The sequence below is a fragment of the Salvelinus fontinalis genome, chromosome 42, assembly GCF_029448725.1.
Source record: "Salvelinus fontinalis isolate EN_2023a chromosome 42, ASM2944872v1, whole genome shotgun sequence".
NCBI lineage: Eukaryota > Metazoa > Chordata > Actinopteri > Salmoniformes > Salmonidae > Salvelinus > Salvelinus fontinalis.
Genome location: NC_074706.1, coordinates 12,756,371 through 12,776,176, shown reverse-complemented (window position 1 = coordinate 12,776,176; position 19,806 = coordinate 12,756,371). Strand labels below are relative to the sequence as shown.

The 19,806-nt window shown below is 41.8% G+C and overlaps 1 protein-coding gene across 1 annotated transcript in view; it reads right to left on the bottom strand.

Moving 5' to 3' along the window:
* LOC129841281 (FH2 domain-containing protein 1-like) overlaps positions 1 to 19,806 on the bottom strand; it is a 59,575-nt gene that overhangs the window by 29,378 nt on the left and 10,391 nt on the right. Inside the window, exon 2 of the mRNA XM_055909477.1 lies at positions 1,859 to 2,803. Within this exon, the coding sequence (XP_055765452.1) occupies positions 1,859 to 2,389 (531 nt within the window). The 5' untranslated portion in view covers positions 2,390 to 2,803. The remainder of the gene's footprint in view (positions 1 to 1,858; positions 2,804 to 19,806) is intronic.

The window sequence follows — 19,806 nt, the reverse complement described above, 5'->3', positions numbered from 1 at the left end:
ATTGTCCTGCTGAAAGGGGAATTCATCTCCCAGTGTCTGATGGAAATCAGAAAGTTAATTGCTTTGCCAGATTTTTTGCAGCATTACTTTAGTGCCTTGTTGCAAAGAGGATGCATGTTTTAGAATATTTGTTATTATGTACAGGTTTCCTTCCTTTCACTCTGTCAATTAGGTTCCTCATGTCCTTTGGTACTGGCATTTTAACTATCCGAAGCCTAGGACCAAGAAGCATGAAGAGGCAGCCTTTAGTTATTATGCCCCCATCCTCTGGAATAGCCTGCCAGAGAACCTTAAGGGGGCCGAAACTGTGGACATATTTAAAACACAGATCTTAAAACATCTTTTTAGCTTTGCTTTTCCTTAGGGTGCTTAGTTGTTCAGTTTGTATAATTCTTTAGTTTTTCATCATATTGTGTAGTAAATATTTCAGCTTTTATGGTCATTGTTTTTTTCCCTGTAAAGCACATTGCGTTGCATTCCACGTCTGAAATGTGCTGTATAAATGAAGCATGATTTGATTTCGTATTGTGGAGTAACTACAATGTTGATGATCCATCCTCAGTTTTCTTCTATCACGGCCATTAAACTCTTTAACTGGTTTAAAGTCACCATTGGCCTCGTGGTGAAATCCCAAAGCGGTTTGCTTCCTCTCCGGCAACTGAGTCAGGAAGGACGTCTGTATCTTTGTAGTGCCTGGGTGTATCGATACATCATTTTTATCCATCTACCAATAGGTGCCTTTCTTTGCGAGGCATTTGGAACCTCCATGATCTTTGTGGTTGAATATGCGTTTGAAATTCACTACTTGACTGAGGCACCTTACAGATAATTATATGTATGGGGTACAGAGATAAGGTAGTCATTCAAAAATCATGTTAAACACCATTATTGCACACAGAGTCCATGCAACTTATTATGTGACTTGTTAAGCACATTTTTACTCCTGAACTTATTTAGGCTTGCCATAACAAAAGGGTTAAATACTTATTGACTCAAGACATTTCAGCTTGTCATTTTTGTATTAATTTTTAAACATTTCTAAAAACATAATTCCACTTGGACATTATGGGGTATTGTGTGTAGGCCAGTGACAACCTCAATTTAATACATTTAAAATTCAGGCTGTAACAACAAAATGTGGAAAAAGTCAAGGGGTGTGAATACTTTCTGAAGGCACTGTATATCCTGCGTACAATCACAGGGCTCTCAGGAGTAGCGCGTAGCATGTTGCTATATTTGGAGTCCCTTGAGGAATAGGGGTTGTGAAAAAACAACCAGTATTCCCTCCAGGTTGCTCAGACTGTCAAACTGTGACATAAGCTTCACTAAGCCTCACGTGGGCATAACTTTACAGTTCGTTCAAAGCCTTTTTCAGAGGTATACAATGATTTGCATTACACTCACCATCGATGCGTTTCCTGTTTCCAGATACGCATGCCATACAACTGGCTTTTGTATTGGTAGTGTTGTTCCCATGCCTCGAGATGAAGCTGATTGTGCTGTGCTGTGAAGTGGTTGTGTTAGCTTGCGTTCTGTGATGAGTACAGTGACTTCCAAGAATAACCTTTGAGATCAGGTTCAGGTACAGTATATACTGTCTGTCTATACTGGTCTTGTTGTTGTCAATTTATGTTTTGTTGTATTGTTTTTACTACAGAGAACTGCCATACCAACCAGTCAATCTTAGTCATGTTAGCGCAAACCCAAAACTCTTTGTTAAGTACATTATTCTGCTAACATCTTTTTCTAGTGAAGTGGACCTACCAGCACTCTTATGTCCTGTAATTCCACCAGTAAAACAAAAACAGGTCAGGGCGTATTCCCATCCACCATTCACAATCCACCCAGTCAGACTCACCTTGTCCTTGTTCTCCTTGAAGGACCTGGACCGGGTGATGCGGGCTGAGGAGGATCCACTGGTGGCGGGCATACACCCCCGGCCCTGCACTTCCTCCTGCTGGCCGAACAGCTCCTCCACGGAGCGCACGTCGATCTGGTACTGCTGCTGGCAGCGCACCGCCATGGTCCAGATGTTGGGCTGGCCCCGCACCTTCTCCTCTGGGATGGGCTTCCAGAAAAAGCTCCGCACCTGCCGCTTCTTCCACACACCGTGGCTGGAGAGGGAGGTTGGTGGTGGGGGAGGGGGAGGAGGGGTGTTCGGGGGCAGGGGTGGTGGTGGGGTGTAGTGGTGTGGTAGTGTGGTAGGGTGCAGGGGGGGTTCATTGGGGAAGGGAGAGGGGAGAGTAGAAGCGGAGGGGATGTTGCCCAACATTGGGGAGAGGCCGGAGGTGGTGCTGGTGGTCCTGGCGGTGGTGGCGGCGCTGATGCTGCCCTCGCTGCTGCAGTTCTCTGTCTCATTGGTCAGCGACGGGCTGCTCATAACATGCATCACACTAGCGTGGGGCTGGGGTGCGGCCTAGTCCTGAGAGGCCACTGAGTCAAATTCTCTCTGCCCTCAATTTTGCTCTCAAGAGTTTGAAGTAGCCCAATCAACTCACAACCTTTCATGCAACTTCAACTCAAGTTACTCAAGTTATTCAGGTATGTTGAAGAAATCATAAACTGATAAACTAATAAAATCACGAGTCAAGGGTTAAATGGCAAAATAGCTAGAGCACAACAGTTTTTCCCTGAGGCGAATGAGATGAGGTGTCCGTCCGTCTGTCTAGTCACGGCGAGGTTAGCATGCTCTCTGATTCCGTCTGTCTCCATCTTGCTACCCGTATACCATCACTCCAAAAGGGGCCTTGATAGGGTTCTGGAGCATTCTGTGGAGGTCGTGGTTGGGGGAACCGCCATGGAGCTATAGGGAGGTACAAAAACAACACAAGAGAGGATCATTTGGGGGCAGTCATGCGTGTTGTCCCCAGGACAATCTAAATTAGGGGAAATTGAGGGGTGCGACACATCAAAAGAGAGAAGGGGGAACCCCCCGGTCGAGGGGAAACCACGGTATGGATATGACAGACTCCATTGTTCTTTTGAAGTCCTTGAAGTCAACCTCTTGGTTGTAAAATGTCCGGTGACACTAGTCTACACATGCTTACGCCCGTGGTTACTGGAAGGTTTTCCAAAGCACAAGTGCAGACAACATGGATTTGCCAGGAGTGTATTTAATTTTCCACAGGTTAGCGAACATGCCATTTCTTTACATTTTCCCTTTGTGGATTTGAATATAGTTTTAGAGTATAAAACCATTGAGTTAGATTGCTTTTCATTTGTACTAACGTTTCCAGTCCATTTCTCTGTGGACGTTTTCTCATGTAGGAGTTAAATATCATAGATTGGACGATAGGTTGTTCTACCGACCTACCTTTATGAGTGGGAGTGGGCCGACCGATCTACTTCATGAGTGACATCATCTTACAGCTTTGTATGAAATGAGTAATGTTCCATCGACGTTCGCATAATAACCCACATTTCTAAATACAAAGCACCTGATATCACAAAGACAGATGTTGCCAGAAGAGCAGCACAAAACATAAAGGGCAACTTTGAGAGAAAGGTACCTCAAACCAGAGCAAATCCCCTTATAGGACCTTAGTTTCTACCAAACCTGAATGTGATGCATTATTCCTGAAAGGAAGTAATTGAACCAGTCCTGGCACCAAGATCATATTTCATGCAATGCCTGATTGCTTAAATGTTGTTTTGTGTTTCATACCTAAATCATCTTAAAGTTACTTTATTGAGCTATACGGTCAATTTTAATTCAGGATGATGTGTACATTAAATGCAAAGCTTGTTAATATCGGGGATATTGACTTGCATTGGTCCTTGGAGAAAATGCTAAATAGTTTGGAGAAAGTGGCAAGGTTAACTAAACCAAAGCATGGATTGCTATCTTTTCTACTTGCATGGTAAGGAAACCAATATATCATTTTGTAATTTGGGTGAGCCATCTCTTTAAGTTCCGCTTAAACAATCCCTTCTGTTGTACAGTACTTTCAGGTTTTCTCTGACAATAAGAATGAAAGGAGTAGCCTCCAGGAATACGGATAGTAGAACAGAAGACTCAATCAATTTCTCTCATCCTAATCCCTTTGTCTGTTTGATAAAAGACCAAGACCATAAGGAAGGCAAATAGGGTCTTCCTCCCTTTTCAAATCGATGCCCATAGTTCTGTGATGGTGACTAACTCTCTTTCAGAACAACACATTACTCACAACCTAAGCTGACATGGCCTTGGTCATGTGATAGCCACTCATGTCCAAACAAGTAAATGGATAGCTGACCTGACAAAACAAGGAACTGGATATGAGGCATAATAATGGTACAGTGGAAACATCGGTAAAAGGGAAGAGGTGCTCCAGTCTGCCCCTAAGCACTGACTTAAGAACAGATTTTTCTACTCCAACTCTAACATTAACCATTTGAGCCGAAACAAACTCAAACTGACCCTGGGTCAGGGATTTAAGGCATTTATGCTAACCCTTTAGTCTATTTTAACCAAAGGCCTGCTCTTTCCTGGATCTTGCCGTGTCATGGCAACGGTGCTACATCCGTTAGCGCCCTGTCCACCGGATCCCACGGGTCCTTTACTAATTCATAGGGCTGACGTCACGGCCGGTCTCGTGTTGCCTGCTCGCAGTGCAACGTCAACTGTCCTGTCCTCTGTCCCTGGCTGGGTCACTCATGTCTTATTCATGGGGCCTGTGAGGAGCACTTGACCCCATGGTGAGTCATCTTCTAAAAGGATGCTGCTAGATATGTGGTGATTAGGTAGGCTAGGCTATGCTAGGAGATGCTATTGGGAAAACAGGCTTCTGGACATCAGAACAGCTATCACTAACCTCGATTTGGAGAAGGACTTGTACTTCAACGAATCGGAAGCGAAATATACACTAGCGTTCAAAAGTTTGTGGTCACTTAGAAATGTCCTTGTTTTTGAAAGAAATGCACATTTTTTTTGTCCATTAAAATAACATCAAATTGATCAGAAATACAGTGTAAACATTGTTAACGTTGTAAGCGAGAGTGTGAGCGAGAGGAAAGATCTCTGCCGAGTAAACGAGTAAACGATGCAGCGAGCAGGTGGACATGTCAACTGTGTGAGATTAAAAACACGCAGGCATTTACGTACACAGACACACACAAACACAAACACACACAGTTACCCAGATACCCAGACAAAAGAGCCGCTCAGCCGAATAATCTCTTTTAATGAAAAGGATATGAAATGACGCCTTATGGGTGCGTGTGGCAAACGGGGACAGATGCTTCCAGTACACGCTGTACAACAGCAGCAGAGACACCAAGTACATCATTTACACATGGCAGGAGATGACAGATTGCATCAACAATGCATCTCCTGTCTCGGGTGATCCCGATACTGCTGTTAGTCTACTCTGCTCGTAGACTTGTCTACTCTGGTCTATCCACTTTCATACATCACTGAATCCACCGCAACTTCTGTCATGCAATATGTGTTATTCAGAACAAAATGTGTCACTGTACCTGACGAGTCGAGGTTTGAAATGTTTTGAGTGCAGACCAAAACCTCATCCGTCTACTCTTATGAATATAGACAACTAGCTCAAACAACAGATTAATAAATCTGCCATTCAGTGTCTGGGATGTCAGGCAACGATGTGAACAACAGAGGCTTTTATTAGACAAATCCTGATCGGATTCAGGAAGGAAAATGATTAAGATCGAGATTAAGACTGAGATTAGTGCTCGGATGGAGCCTGTATTTTCTGATTGGACATTAAAGGCCAGTGTAAGTGGCCCTAGTAACTGAAAATGGACATGTCCCCTATGAATATTCATCTCTCTTCCAGACTGAACTAAAAAATGTCCAAGTTGCTGTCCTAAGCAAGTACTGACCTCTAGGTTTCCTGGCACCCTATTCCCTATATAGTGCACTGCAGTGATTCTTCCTTTAAAAGTTGTGTGATACTGCAGCACAGCTTGCGGGGTGCAGCAGAATTCTATGGCATGTTAAGTGTCAGCCATTGTTGCCATTAATGCTAGTTAGACCACCAGAGGGCATCTTTGAGAAGTTAAATGACAAGAAAATAACATGGAGCTGTAGACCTAAGAGTCCTGTTTACTGTAGCTGTTTTAGAATAACTTACTTATCGGCATACAGGCTTACTTCAATATACAGTATATCAATTAATCATTCATTCATTTGTGCATGTCATCACACAGCATACAAGTCATCCATGTCTTTAAATACATTCAATCATTTATTATAAAATGAAATAACAAAGGGAGCCTTGAATATTTCAAAAATGAATAAACCTCAACATGTTGGCTAAAGCGATTGAACATTTGACTGTTTTTAATATTAGGAAAATATGATGCTGTACAACGTGACCGGTCAGGAGTAGGCCTAGGCTACTAAGTGACTGCGAGGGAAGAGCAAAATAATCCTAACATTTCCACACCCTAATTGTAGTCTAACCAATACCCAAACGGAGATTCAGTGAAAATAAAAATCTCATTGATTTATCAAGACCAGTCCCCATGCTTGTCTCAGAGCAGCACAAAACAGTGCTGAAATAGTTGACCACAAACAGGTTCGTTATTGCTTCAAATCCTATTATAACAACTGTGACTTTCAGTAGTTTCAGTAAGCAACAATCTGTTGCCTTCATTAGCCTACTTTATTCCAATATTTCTGTTATCAGTGATATCTATTTCCATAGTAATTCGTTATCATCCATCCAGATGTGGTTAGAAAACAGTGCATTTGGTGGGCTATGCAAAAGAGAGAAGTGACATGCCTCGCAAACACCCATGAATACATTTAAAGTCCCTAAACTCGGCAAGAGACTATTGTCCTGCTGATAGTCCATCAAGGACGGAAGGCTTCTTTTATATTCTTAAAAGACCTCCAGCACAGAGAAGAGAAAGGAGCCTTAATTAAACATCGAATAAACCGCAACATGTCAGCTAAAGCGATTCAATTCAGGAATGCATTTGACTGTTTTTAATATTGTCCATCAACCAAAAACACAGCAATCTACCGTGGTAGAAATACGTTATTGAATTAGATATATATAATTTTTTACTACTTGAAAATACATATGTTTAGTAGGCTACTGTGCGGAGTATTTAAATACAATGCTCACCCTAACCTCCTTTCCTATTGTCCTGCTGATAGCCCATCATGGGTGGGTGTGTCACGTTTCAGGGAAGACAGTGTCGAAGTAACAAAAGTGTATTACTAGAACAGGGAGCAGGCAAAACAACAGGTCAAGGTCAGAGGTCAGTAATCCAGATCAGAGTCCAAAAGGTACAGAATGACAGGTAGTCTCAGGGTCAGGGCAGGCAGGGATCAATAATCCAGTGTGGTGGGGCAAGGTACAGGACAGCAGGTAGGCTCATGGTCAGGGCAGGGTTCTGACTTACATTTGGTCAAAAACGCACAAACATTCCTGAAAAGGAAAACAGTCTAATCTCCACAAAAGCCAACCTAACTAAGAAATACATTTTGTTGGTTGCCATGGTGAATAATCCAATAATAATTGGTAAGACACATAAAAGGAAACATCAAAGAGTTTACCGGAATCTCTAAATAAAAATACTGGCAGATCAATAAAATGTCCATGTAGATCTAATTAAATTTAGAGGATTCTAAATTAATATCTAAGGGGCTTTAATACAATTATAATGCAGGGTTATTAATAAATGTATATATTTGTAGGGGCTGATGCATTCTTTTGTTGGGGCAAATCTGGTCGCAGAGTACTTAAGCATCGAATACCTTGCAAGTTTGCCCATTTTGGCCTTTAGGCTACACTTTACAATAGGACTCAACTCTGACTGACTCTGATTGGTACAAATATATTATTGAATTCGATACAACAACAAAAAAAGTTTTATTACATTTTACATTTAAGTCATTTAGCAGACGCTCTTATCCAGAGCGACTTACAAATTGGTGCATTCACCTTATGATATCCAGTGGAACAACCACTTTACAATAGTGCATCTAACTCTTTTAAGGGGGGGGGGGTTAGAAGGATTACTTTATCCTATCCTAGGTATTCCTTAAAGAGGTGGGGTTTCAGGTGTCTCCGGAAGGTGGTGATTGACTCCGCTGACCTGGCGTCGTGAGGGAGTTTGTTCCACCATTGGGTGCCAGAGCAGCGAACAGTTTTGACTGGGCTGAGCGGGAACTGTACTTCCTCAGAGGTAGGGAGGCGAGCAGGCCAGAGGTGGATGAACGCAGTGCCCTTGTTTGGGTGTAGGGCCTGATCAGAGCCTGAAGGTACGGAGGTGCCGTTCCCCTCACAGCTCCGTAGGCAAGCACCATGGTCTTGTAGCGGATGCGAGCTTCAACTGGAAGCCAGTGGAGAGAGCGGAGGAGCGGGGTGACGTGAGAGAACTTGGGAAAGTTGAACACCAGACGGGCTGCGGCGTTCTGGATGAGTTGTAGGGGTTTAATGGCACAGGCAGGGAGCCCAGCCAACAGCGAGTTGCAGTAATCCAGACGGGAGATGACAAGTGCCTGGATTAGGACCTGCGCCGCTTCCTGCGTGAGGCAGGGTCGTACTCTGCGAATGTTGTAGAGCATGAACCTACAGGAACGGGTCACCGCCTTGATGTTAGTTGAGAACGACAGGGTGTTGTCCAGGATCACGCCAAGGTTCTTAGCACTCTGGGAGGAGGACACAATGGAGTTGTCAACCGTGATGGCGAGATCATGGAACGGGCAGTCCTTCCCCGGGAGGAAGAGCAGCTCCGTCTTGCCGAGGTTCAGCTTGAGGTGGTGATCCGTCATCCACACTGATATGTCTGCCAGACATGCAGAGATGCGATTCACCACCTGGTTATCAGAGGGGGGAAAGGAGAAGATTAATTGTGTGTCGTCTGCATAGCAATGATAGGAGAGACCATGTGAGGATATGACAGAGCCAAGTGACTTGGTGTATAGCGAGAATAGGAGAGGGCCTAGAACAGAGCCCTGGGGGACACCAGTGGTGAGAACACGTGGTGCGGAGACAGATTCTCGCCACGCCACCTGGTAGGAGCGACCTGTCAGGTAGGACGCAATCCAAGCATGGGCCGCGCCGGAGATGCCCAGCTCGGAGAGGGTGGAGAGGAGGATCTGATGGTTCACAGTATCAAAGGCAGCCGATAGGTCTAGAAGGATGAGAGCAGAGGAGAGAGAGTTAGCTTTAGCAGTGCGGAGCGCCTCCGTGACACAGAGAAGAGCAGTCTCAGTTGAATGACTAGTCTTGAAACCTGACTGATTTGGATCAAGAAGGTCATTCTGAGAGAGATAGCAGGAGAGCTGGCCAAGGACGGCACGTTCAAGAGTTTTGGAGAGAAAAGAAAGAAGGGATACTGGTCTGTAGTTGTTGACATCGGAGGGATCGAGTGTAGGTTTTTTCAGAAGGGGTGCAACTCTCGCTCTCTTGAAGACGGAAGGGACGTAGCCAGCGGTCAAGGATGAGTTGATGAGCGAGATGAGGTAAGGGAGAAGGTCTCCGGAAATGGTCTGGAGAAGAGAGGAGGGGATAGGGTCAAGCGGGCAGGTTGTTGGGCGGCCGGCCGTCACAAGACGCGAGATTTCATCTGGAGAGAGAGGGGAGAAAGAGGTCAAAGCACAGGGTAGGGCAGTGTGAGCAGAACCAGCGGTGTCGTTTGACTTAGCAAACGAGGATCGGATGTCGTCGACCTTCTTTTCAAAATGGTTGACGAAGTCATCAGCAGAGAGGGAGGAGGGGGGAGGAGGGGGAGGAGGATTCAGGAGGGAGGAGAAGGTGGCAAAGAGCTTCCTAGGGTTAGAGGCAGATGCTTGGAATTTAGAGTGGTAGAAATTGGCTTTAGCAGCAGAGACAGAAGAGGAGAATGTAGAGAGGAGGGAGTGAAAGGATGCCAGGTCCGCAGGGAGGCGAGTTTTCCTCCATTTCCGCTCGGCTGCCCGGAGCCCTGTTCTGTGAGCTCGCAATGAGTCGTCGAGCCACGGAGCAGGAGGGGAGGACCGAGCCGGCCTGGAGGATAGGGGACATAGAGAGTCAAAGGATGCAGAAAGGGAGGAGAGGAGGGTTGAGGAGGCAGAATCAGGAGATAGGTTGGAGAAGGTTTGAGCAGAGGGAAGAGATGATAGGATGGAAGAGGAGAGAGTAGCGGGGGAGAGAGAGCGAAGGTTGGGACGGCGCGATACCATCCGAGTAGGGGCAGTGTGGGAAGTGTTGGATGAGAGCGAGAGGGAAAAGGATACAAGTTTATAATGTATATGTTTATTTTAAGCTACTGTGCAGTCTGACAAGTAAACCTACAGTACATAGTAAACATGGTGAAGTGCCTAATTCCTTACATAAGGGAGAGCAGGCTATGTCCAGACTTTCTCAGGACTCATTAACTCTGTGTTTAATGCTTTTTCGGGTTGTATCAGTCATGGACAGAAACTTCTGAGACACCGTATTAATGATGAACACCCGGAGGTTCACTGGTAAGCCACTTTTGCCTCGGAATCCATCCCAGTTGGTATTCTGTGTCCACTCGTGATATCTCTCTTCGGTTACACATCCTTGGAATAGCAGAACAGCATAACGGTCCGGGCGGCCCTTGCTGTGCCCGGTGAGCAGTTTGTCAAGTTCTGTTGTCAGAAGATGAATGGAAATGTCAGGTTGAACCGACGACCCGACGAATCCGCCACCTATGTTGACTCTGCCTGTCAGAGGTGGAGTTCCAGAGCTCACAGGTGTGCCTGGCATGGATTGTGACTCCATCTCGTTCCTCGCCCTCTTCAACGCGTCATTCTACGCCTGACTCTCGGCCAATGATGAGTGACTCTCCGCCAATACCGCCTGGCTCTGGATCAATGCATCAGCTGTCTCCCGTATCTCTGCCCTCAGAATTAATTAGTTATTTAGTTCCTTGTGCTGCTGGACAACTAAATGCAAAGTAAATTGCATTGGTATATGTACTTATGAATCTAGTGTAGATGGAACAGTGGTAGTTTGTGAGTGAATGTATTAATGCCCTCTATGTTGTTAGTTAAGGCAACATGATGGACTGACAGGTTTAAATGTGTATGATGTGAGAATGTATGTGTATGTGATTCTTTTAATGGAAGGTGATGGACAATAAAGTTTTACTCTTTTCTATTAATATTATGGTGTTTCTATTCCATGAAAAACGAAAATGCATTTCTTACAGGTGCCGATTGTCATGATTCTCCTGTGAGGATCCAAGAGATCAGGTTACAGTGGATCAGCTCTACAGAGCTCTCTCTCTCCCGCAGAAGGGGAGAGGGATGGATGTGGGGGTCTTATGACACCTCACGTCGATTGTAAACCATTAGGCAGCAGACGAGTCCTTTGGGGTCTAGTTTGGGTGATCGGAATGTCTGTGTGCCTCATGAAGAGACAACCACGCCCAAAACTACAACATCAAACAATGAACACGGGAACAATATAGATCGAATTCCCGAGCTGACAAGGTAAAAAATCTGTCCTTCTGCACCTGAACAAGGCAGTTAACCCACTGTCCCTAGGCCATCATAGTAAATAAGAATTTGTTCTTCACTGACTTGCCTAGTTAAATAAAGGTTAAATAAAAATAAATAAAAATAGTTCATCCTCCAAATATCAGTAATGATGAGAGATGGAATGTGGAAGATGAATGTCTATTTTGTGATGTCATTGAAAATGAAGACGCCATAACGAAAACTTTGTAACATTAGGAGTATTCCTACGGTGTATATCATGTTTACATACTTTACATTGTGTGAAAAATATCCAGGATAAAGGGAAGATCATAGCAAATTCTGATACCTTGCCTCGTAACTAGTTACGCCCCAGGGAACCCAGAGACCGGGTCAGCAAGACGGAGACGCCCCCTTTCTACCCGAGTTAAGTTAAGCATTTGAGTTAAGAATTAACATATCAGACTAGGATGACCACGAGCTGCAGCCGAGGTCTACGTTTAGTCGCGACCCCGAAAACGCAACACAAGGTCAAAGACAAAGGAACCTCTTAACAATCAATGCTACGGTTGAGTAGCTGTTCTGTAGTACTGTATCCAAGAAGGTGAATTTAAGCAGGACCATCCGGTTATTCTCTTCAAGTCATCGTTTGTCTACACTGCTTTCATCCCCACGCTGGGATCATCTACACCAGTGGTTCCTAAACTTTTTATAGTCCCGTACCCCTTCAAACATTCAACCACCAGCTGCGTACCCCCTCTAGCACCAGGGTCAGCACACTCTCAAATGTTATTTATTTGCCATCATTGTAAGCCTGCCACACACACACTATACAATACATTTATTAAACATAAGAATGAGTGTGAGTTTTTGTCACAACCCAGCTTGTGTGAAGTGACAAAGAGCTCTTATAGGACCAGGGCACAAATAATATAATAACAATCAATAATTTTGCTCTTTATTTAACCATCTTACATATAAAACCGTATTTGTTCATCAAAAATTGTGAATACCTCACCACAGGTTAATGAGAAGGGTGTGCTTGAAAGGATGCACATAATTCTGCAATGTTGGGTTGTATTGGAGTCTCAGTCTTAAATAATTTTCCACACAGAGTCTGTGCCTGTATTTAGTTTTCCTGCTAGTGAGGGCCAAGAATCCACTTTTACATAGGTACATGGTTGCAAAGGGCATCAGTGTCTTAACAGCACGATTTGCCAAAGCAGGGTACTCTGAGCGCAGCCCAATCCAGAAATATGGCAGTGGCTTCTGATTAAAATACATTTTCACAGAACCGCTAGTTGCAATTTCGATGAGACTCTCTTGTTCAGATATCGGTAAGTGGACTGGAGGCAGGGCATGAAATGGTTAACGAATCCAGTTGTTTGTATCATTCGTTTCGGGAAAGTACCTGCGTAATTGCGCACCCAACTCACTCAGGTGCTTCGCTATATCACATTTGACATTGTCCGTAAGCTTGAGGTCATTTGCACACAAAAAATCATACAATGATGGAAACACCTGTGTGTTGTCCTTGTTAATGCAGACAGAGAAGAGCTCCAACTTCTTAATCATAGCCTAAATTTTGTCCAGCACATTGAATATAGTTGCGGAGAGTCCCTGTAATCCTAGATTCAGATCATTCAGGCAAGAAAAAACATCACCCAGATAGGCCAGTTGTGTGAGAGAACTTTAAGCTCATCTCTCAATAAAAAAAAACATGTCAATACTTTGCCCCTTGATAACCAGCACATTTCTGTATGTTGTAAAAGCTTTACATGGTCGCTGCCCATATCATTGCATAGTGCAGAAAATACACGAGAGTTCAGGGGCCTTGCTTTAACTTTTTTAGGATAGGGGGCAGCATTCGGAATTTTGGATGAAAAGCATGCCCAAAGTAAACTGTCTGCTACTCAGGCCCAGAAGCTAGGATATGCATATCATTTGGATAGAAAACACTCTAGTTTCTAAAACTGTTAAAATTATGTCTGTGAGTATAACAGAACTTATTTGGCAGGTGAAACCCAGAGGACAAACCATCCAGGAATTTATTTTGAGGTAACAGTGTTTTCAATGGGTTTTCTATGTGGATCTAGATTTCTAAGGCACTTGCTTGCAGTTCCTATCGCTTCCACTAGATGTCAACAGTCTTTAGAAATTGGATGATGTTTTTCTTTTGAGTAATGAAGAAGTATGGCTGTTCAGAACGAGGGTCGAGTCTAGTGTACTGTTGTGGTTGGGGCGCACAACCTGGAAGCTCGCTACACATTGTTTTCAACCAGTATTGAACACAGTTTATCCCGTCTTAAATTTTATAGATTATTTACGTAAAAAAATACCTACAGGTGTATTAGGAAAGTTGTTTGAAATGTCTGGATCAAGATTACAGGTAACTTATTAGATATATTGTAGTCATGTTGCGCGAGTTGGAACCAGTGTTTTTCCTGAATCAAACTCGCCAAATAAATGGACATTTTAGAGATATAATGACGGAATTTATCGAACAAAAGGACCATTTATGATGTTTATGGGACATATTGTAGTGCCAACAGAAGATCTTCAAAGGTAAGGCATGAATTATATCGTTATTTCTGAGTTTTGTGTCGCGCCTGGCGGGTTGAATTATAGCATAGCATGGTTTGCTTTTGCCGTAAAGCCTTTTGAAATCTGACACAGTGGCTAGATTAACAAGAAGTTAACCTCTAACACCTCCCAAACCCGGATCCGGGAGCACCCCCATCAGTAGAAAAGCTACTAGCATAGCCTAGCATAGCCTCACAAGTAAATACTAGCATCTAAATATCATTAAATCACAAGTCCAAGACACCAGATGAAAGATACACATCTTGTGAATCCAGCCATGATTTCTGATTTTTTAAATGTTTTACATTAGAGACACAATATGTAAATCTATTAGCTAACCACGTTAGCAAAAGACACCACTTTTTTTACTCCACCAGTTTTTTACTCCATCAGTAGCTATCACAAATTCGACCAAATAAAGATATAAATAGCCACTAACCAAGAAACAACTTCATCAGATGACAGTCTGTGTCACACCCTGGCCTTAGTTATCTTTGTTTTCATTATTATTTTAGTTAGGTCAGGGTGTGACATGGGGAAGTATGTGTTTTGGTTTGTCTAGGGGTTTGTAGGTTTAATGGGGAAATGTCTTGTCTAGGTGTTTGTATGTCGATGGCTGCCTGGATTGGTTCTCAATTAGAGACAGCTGTGGTTTATTGTGTCTAATTGGGAGCCATATTTAAGGCAGCCATGGGCATCATGTGTTTGTGGATAATTGTCTATGTTGAACGTTTGTTGCTTGTCTGTGCACTTACGTTATTTAGCTTCACGGTCGTTTGTTGTTTTTGTTAGTTTGTGTATAGTTTTCGTTTTCGTGTTTTTCTCTCTTCCACAATAAAGAGATGTATTTTGCACACGCTGCGCCTTGGTCCAATCTCTCTCAAGAAGACGACCGTGACAGTCTGATAACATATTTATTGTATAGCATATGTTTTGTTAGAAGAATTTGCATATTTCAGGTATAAATCATAGTTTACCATTGCAGCCACCATCACAACTCTCACCAAAGCGACTAAAATAACTACAGAGAGTAACGTGTATTACCTAATTACTCATCATAAAACATTTCTTAAAAATACACAGCGTACAGCAATTGAAAGACACAGATCTTGTGAATCCAGACAATATTTCAGATTTTCTAAGTGTTTTACAGCGAAAACACAATATAGCGTTATATTAGCATACCACAATAGCAAACATCACAACAGCATTGATTCTGGCCAAACGTAGCGATTACATATAAACCACCAAAAGATATTGTTTTCACTAACCTTCTCAGAATTCTTCAGATGACAGTCCTATAACATCATATTACACAATGCATATAGAGTTTGTTCGAAAATGTGCATATTTAGCGGCACAAATCGTGGTTATACAATGAGAAAAGTAGCAAAGCTGCCCAGAAAATGGCAGGAGAAATCTTTGAAGAGGCACCTATTCTAATCAGTAACTATTCCAAAACTTGACTAAAAAATACAGGTTGGACAGCAATTGAAAGACAAATTAGTTCTTAATGCAATCGCTGGGTTACATTTTTAAAATTAACGTTACTGCGCAATACAGCGTGCGCTAAAGCGAGACCGCACCATAATTCATGGCGGAATAATTATTTGACATTTGTCAACATAAGTACGAATTAACAGCATAAAGACTGCTTACTATTAGCTGAACTTCCATCAGAATCTTGGGCAAGGTGTCCTTTCTCCAGAACAATCGTCTTTGGGTTGAAAGATGTCCTCTTGTCCGGTCGAAATAGCCGCTAATGTTAGCCACCAACTGGAGAGGTGTCCAACTCGTGAACGCGCATGACAAAGAAATCCCAGAAAATCGCTATAAACTGCTATAAGTCGGTTTAAATGAAGTACCTTACGATGTCTTTAACATCTATAACGAATAAAAACATGACCGGAGATATAGAACTACTAAAACGAAAGCGTTTGCAGGACGCCATTGTGATGTCTTCTTGCGTCAGGCGCACCGTTGAAAAGGACGGTACTTCCGTTCCACGGTCTTATAAAGGGCCCCAGATTGCGCAATCCACTCCATTCAAAATCTCCCCGCTTACTGACATCTAGAGGAAGACGTATGCAGTGCATGTAGTCCGATGGCTTACATGGGGACTTATAAACTGGCCTCAGAACAGGGACCTCGATTTCTGAAATCTCACTCCCTGACAGGAAATGTGCTGCAGAATGAGTTCTGTTTCACTCAGAGAAATAATTCAAACGGTTTTAGAAACTAGAGAGTGTTTTCTATCCAATAGTAATAATAATATGCATATTGTACGAGCAAGAATTGAGTATGAGGCAGTTTAATTTGGGAACTAATTTTTACAAAGTCGAAATGGCGCCCCCATAGGCTCAAGAAGTTAAGCTTTAATTTGGTGTAATGAGATATCGGGGACACCAGGCCTGGTTTTCATAGTTGATTTTGAAAAGGCTTTTGATAAAGTACGACTGGAGTTTATATATAAATGCCTAGAATATTTCAATTTTGGGGAATCTCTTATAAAATGGGTTAAAATTATGTATAGTAACCCTAGGTGTAAAATAGTAAATAATGGCTACATCTCAGAAAGTTTTAAACTATCTAGAGGAGTAAAACAAGGTTGTCCACTATCGGCATATCTATTTATTATTGCCATCGAAATGTTAGCTGTTAAAATTAGATCAAACATTAATATTAAAGGATTAGAAATCCATGGCTTAAAAACTAAGGTGTCATTGTACGCTGATGATTCATGTTTTCTTTTAAAACCACAACTAGAGTCTCTCCAGGGCCTCGTAGAGGATCTAGATACCTTTGCTATCCTCTCTGGATTAAAACCAAATTATGATAAATGTACCATATTACGTATTGGATCACTAAAAAATACACATTTTATATTGCCATGTAGTTTACCAATTAAATGGTCTGACGGAGATGTGGACATACTCGGTATAAAAATCCCAAAAGAAAGAAATGATCTCACTCCAATAAATTTTTATAGAAAGTTAGCAAAAATAGATAAGATCTTGCTACCATGGAAAGGAAAATACCTGTCTATTTGTGGAAAAATCACCCTAATTAACTCTTTAGTCATATCACAGTTTACCTATTTGCTTGTGGTTTTGCCTACACCTAGTGACCTGTTTTTTAAATTATATGAACAAAAAATATTCAATTTTATTTGGAACGGCAAGCCAGATAAAATTAAAAGGGCCTATTTATATAACGAATATGAATTCGGAGGGCAGAAATTATTAAATATTAAAGCATTAGACCTCTCACTAAAGGCATCGGTCATACAAAAGTTATACTTAAATCCAAACTGGTTCTCTAGTAAACTGGTACGAATGTCTCATCCTATGTTCAAGAAGGGCCTTTTTCCCTTTATTCAGATTACACCTGCTCATTTTCGGTTGTTTGAAAAGGAAATGATCTCCAAAATATCCTTATTCTTTAAACAAGCCTTAGAAAGTTGGTTGCAATTTCAGTTTAATCCACCTGAAAGGACGGAACAAATAGTACAACAAATATTGTGGTTAAATTCAAATATAATAATTGATAAAAAAACTGTATTTATCGAAAAAATGTTTAAAAAAGGTATAATTTTTGTGAATGATATCATAAATAGGACTGGTGGAGTTATGTCACACATGCAGCTAACACAGACATATGGAAAAGTCTGCTCTACCCAAAATTACAACCAATTAATTGCAGCATTACCACAAAAATGGAAGAGGCAAGTAGAAGGGGAAAAAAGTAAGGAACTTGTATGTCGGCCCTGTATTAAAGAACAAAAATGGTTAAAGAAAAGTGTGATAAATAAAAACATATACCAATTTAATTTAAGGACCAAATAACTAACAGCTGTGCCATACAAATTGCAAAATAGTTGGGAAGAGATTTTCGATGTACCCATTCCATGGCACATGGTTTATGAATTGATACGCAAAACAACGCCGGATTCAAAACTTCGAATTTTTCAATATAAATTACTGTACAAAATTCTTGCAACTAATAGAATGTTATATATATGGGGTATACAATCTTCCCAGCTCTGCAGATTCTGTTGTGAGGAGGCAGAGTCATTAGATCATTTATTTTGGTATTGTCCATATGTAGCTCGTTTTTGGTCACAGGTCCAGGAATGGCTGAAGAATTGCAACATTTGCCTAAAACTAACGCTACAGATAGCAATACTGGGGGATTTGAAAAGCCATAGTCAATCAATCAATAATATAATAATTATTTTGGCAAAGATGTTTATTTTTAATTTACAATCTGTAGAAGCTATGAGAATAGGAAGGTTCAGGTCTTTTGTGAAGCATCACAGCACAGTTGAGAAATGTATGGCAAATAAAAATCCGAAATGGATGATGTTGGAAGATAGATGGGAAAGGTTGAGTGGAGCTGAAGGGTGGGACTAATAACAAGATAAACAATATAGGGCATATGGGATCTGTGAAATGTGTATAGGTGCGGAGCTTTTGTGAAATAGCACAGTTACAAGTGGAAATAAAATTGGATGGACAACAGAAATAGAGGAAGGACTAAGAACAAATAAGAGAGAACTATTGTAAAGTGGACTGTGTCTGTAAGATAGGTATAAGATGTAGAAATTGAAGGTAAAAGCAGAAGTGTTTATAAGTTTACTCCAATTGGGGGATTGGTGGTAGGGTCGCGGGGAATAATAATAAAGGCATATTCTTTAAAAAAGTATGTATGTCTATATAGGTATGTGTATGTATATATGTGTATATGTATGCATACGTGTATGGATATATATATTTACCCAAAAAAATATGGGGGAATGGAAATGATGCAGACAATTACATTGGAAGCAACATTCTTTCCGCAATACTAAGCTGATCCACCCCTAAAAAAAAAAAAAAAAAAAATTTGGTGTATTGCACTTGTGAATGTATGAAAGTTAAATATTAAAAAATATATATATATGAATTTCGCGCTCTGCCATTTCACCGGATGTTGTCGAAACGTTCTGCTAGCGGAACCCCTAGCCGTAAAAGGTTAACAAAGTGAACCTTTTTCACTGTAGTATACAAAACGTCTTTCAAGCTGTCAAGCATTCCCTTGGCAGCAAGAGCCTCTCGTGGATGCTGCAGTGTACCCTTGTGGTGTCTGGAGCAACTGATTGCACGCGCATTCCCACTCCACTACGTCTCCCTGTCATGGCTTTTGCGCCATCAGTACATATACCAACATGAGCAGCAGCTAAGTTTGGCTACATTAGTGGTATTCCCACGAGAGAGTTACGGTTAATGTGATTGGATGTTAATTATTTGACTGGGCTACCTGTATTTGACATTGTGTTGTTATTTCGCCGAAGACTAGATGGTTTAATTTTATTTTTGGCAGTGAAACGAGGCTACTCAGGCGAGAAAAAAACCTCACCCAAATCTATAGCCCTGTTGGAAAATATAAATGGACTGTTTGAAAATGTGAAGAATAAAAATGAACAAATGTGAATCACATTTTTATTTGGCTTACCTCCGACGGCATTGTGTATACCCCAGATTGGGAATACCTGATCTACACGGCCGTCCTCAGAAGACCACTCTTCCAGAACGAATACAAGGAAACATACAACTAAGAGAAAGGACATTGTGACATCTCGTGACATCTCTCTCTCTCTCTCTCTCGCTCGCTCGCTAGGGACCTGTTGTCATTATATTAAGTTCTAATCAATAACATATACTGTGTGTGTATTCTATTATCATTTAGCTTGTTAGTAAATAAATAATCAAATCAATTTGTGTGGTACAGAATGATTAGTGAGACCTGGGTTTGTGCAGATTTACGGAGTCTACGATGTTCAGAATGAGACT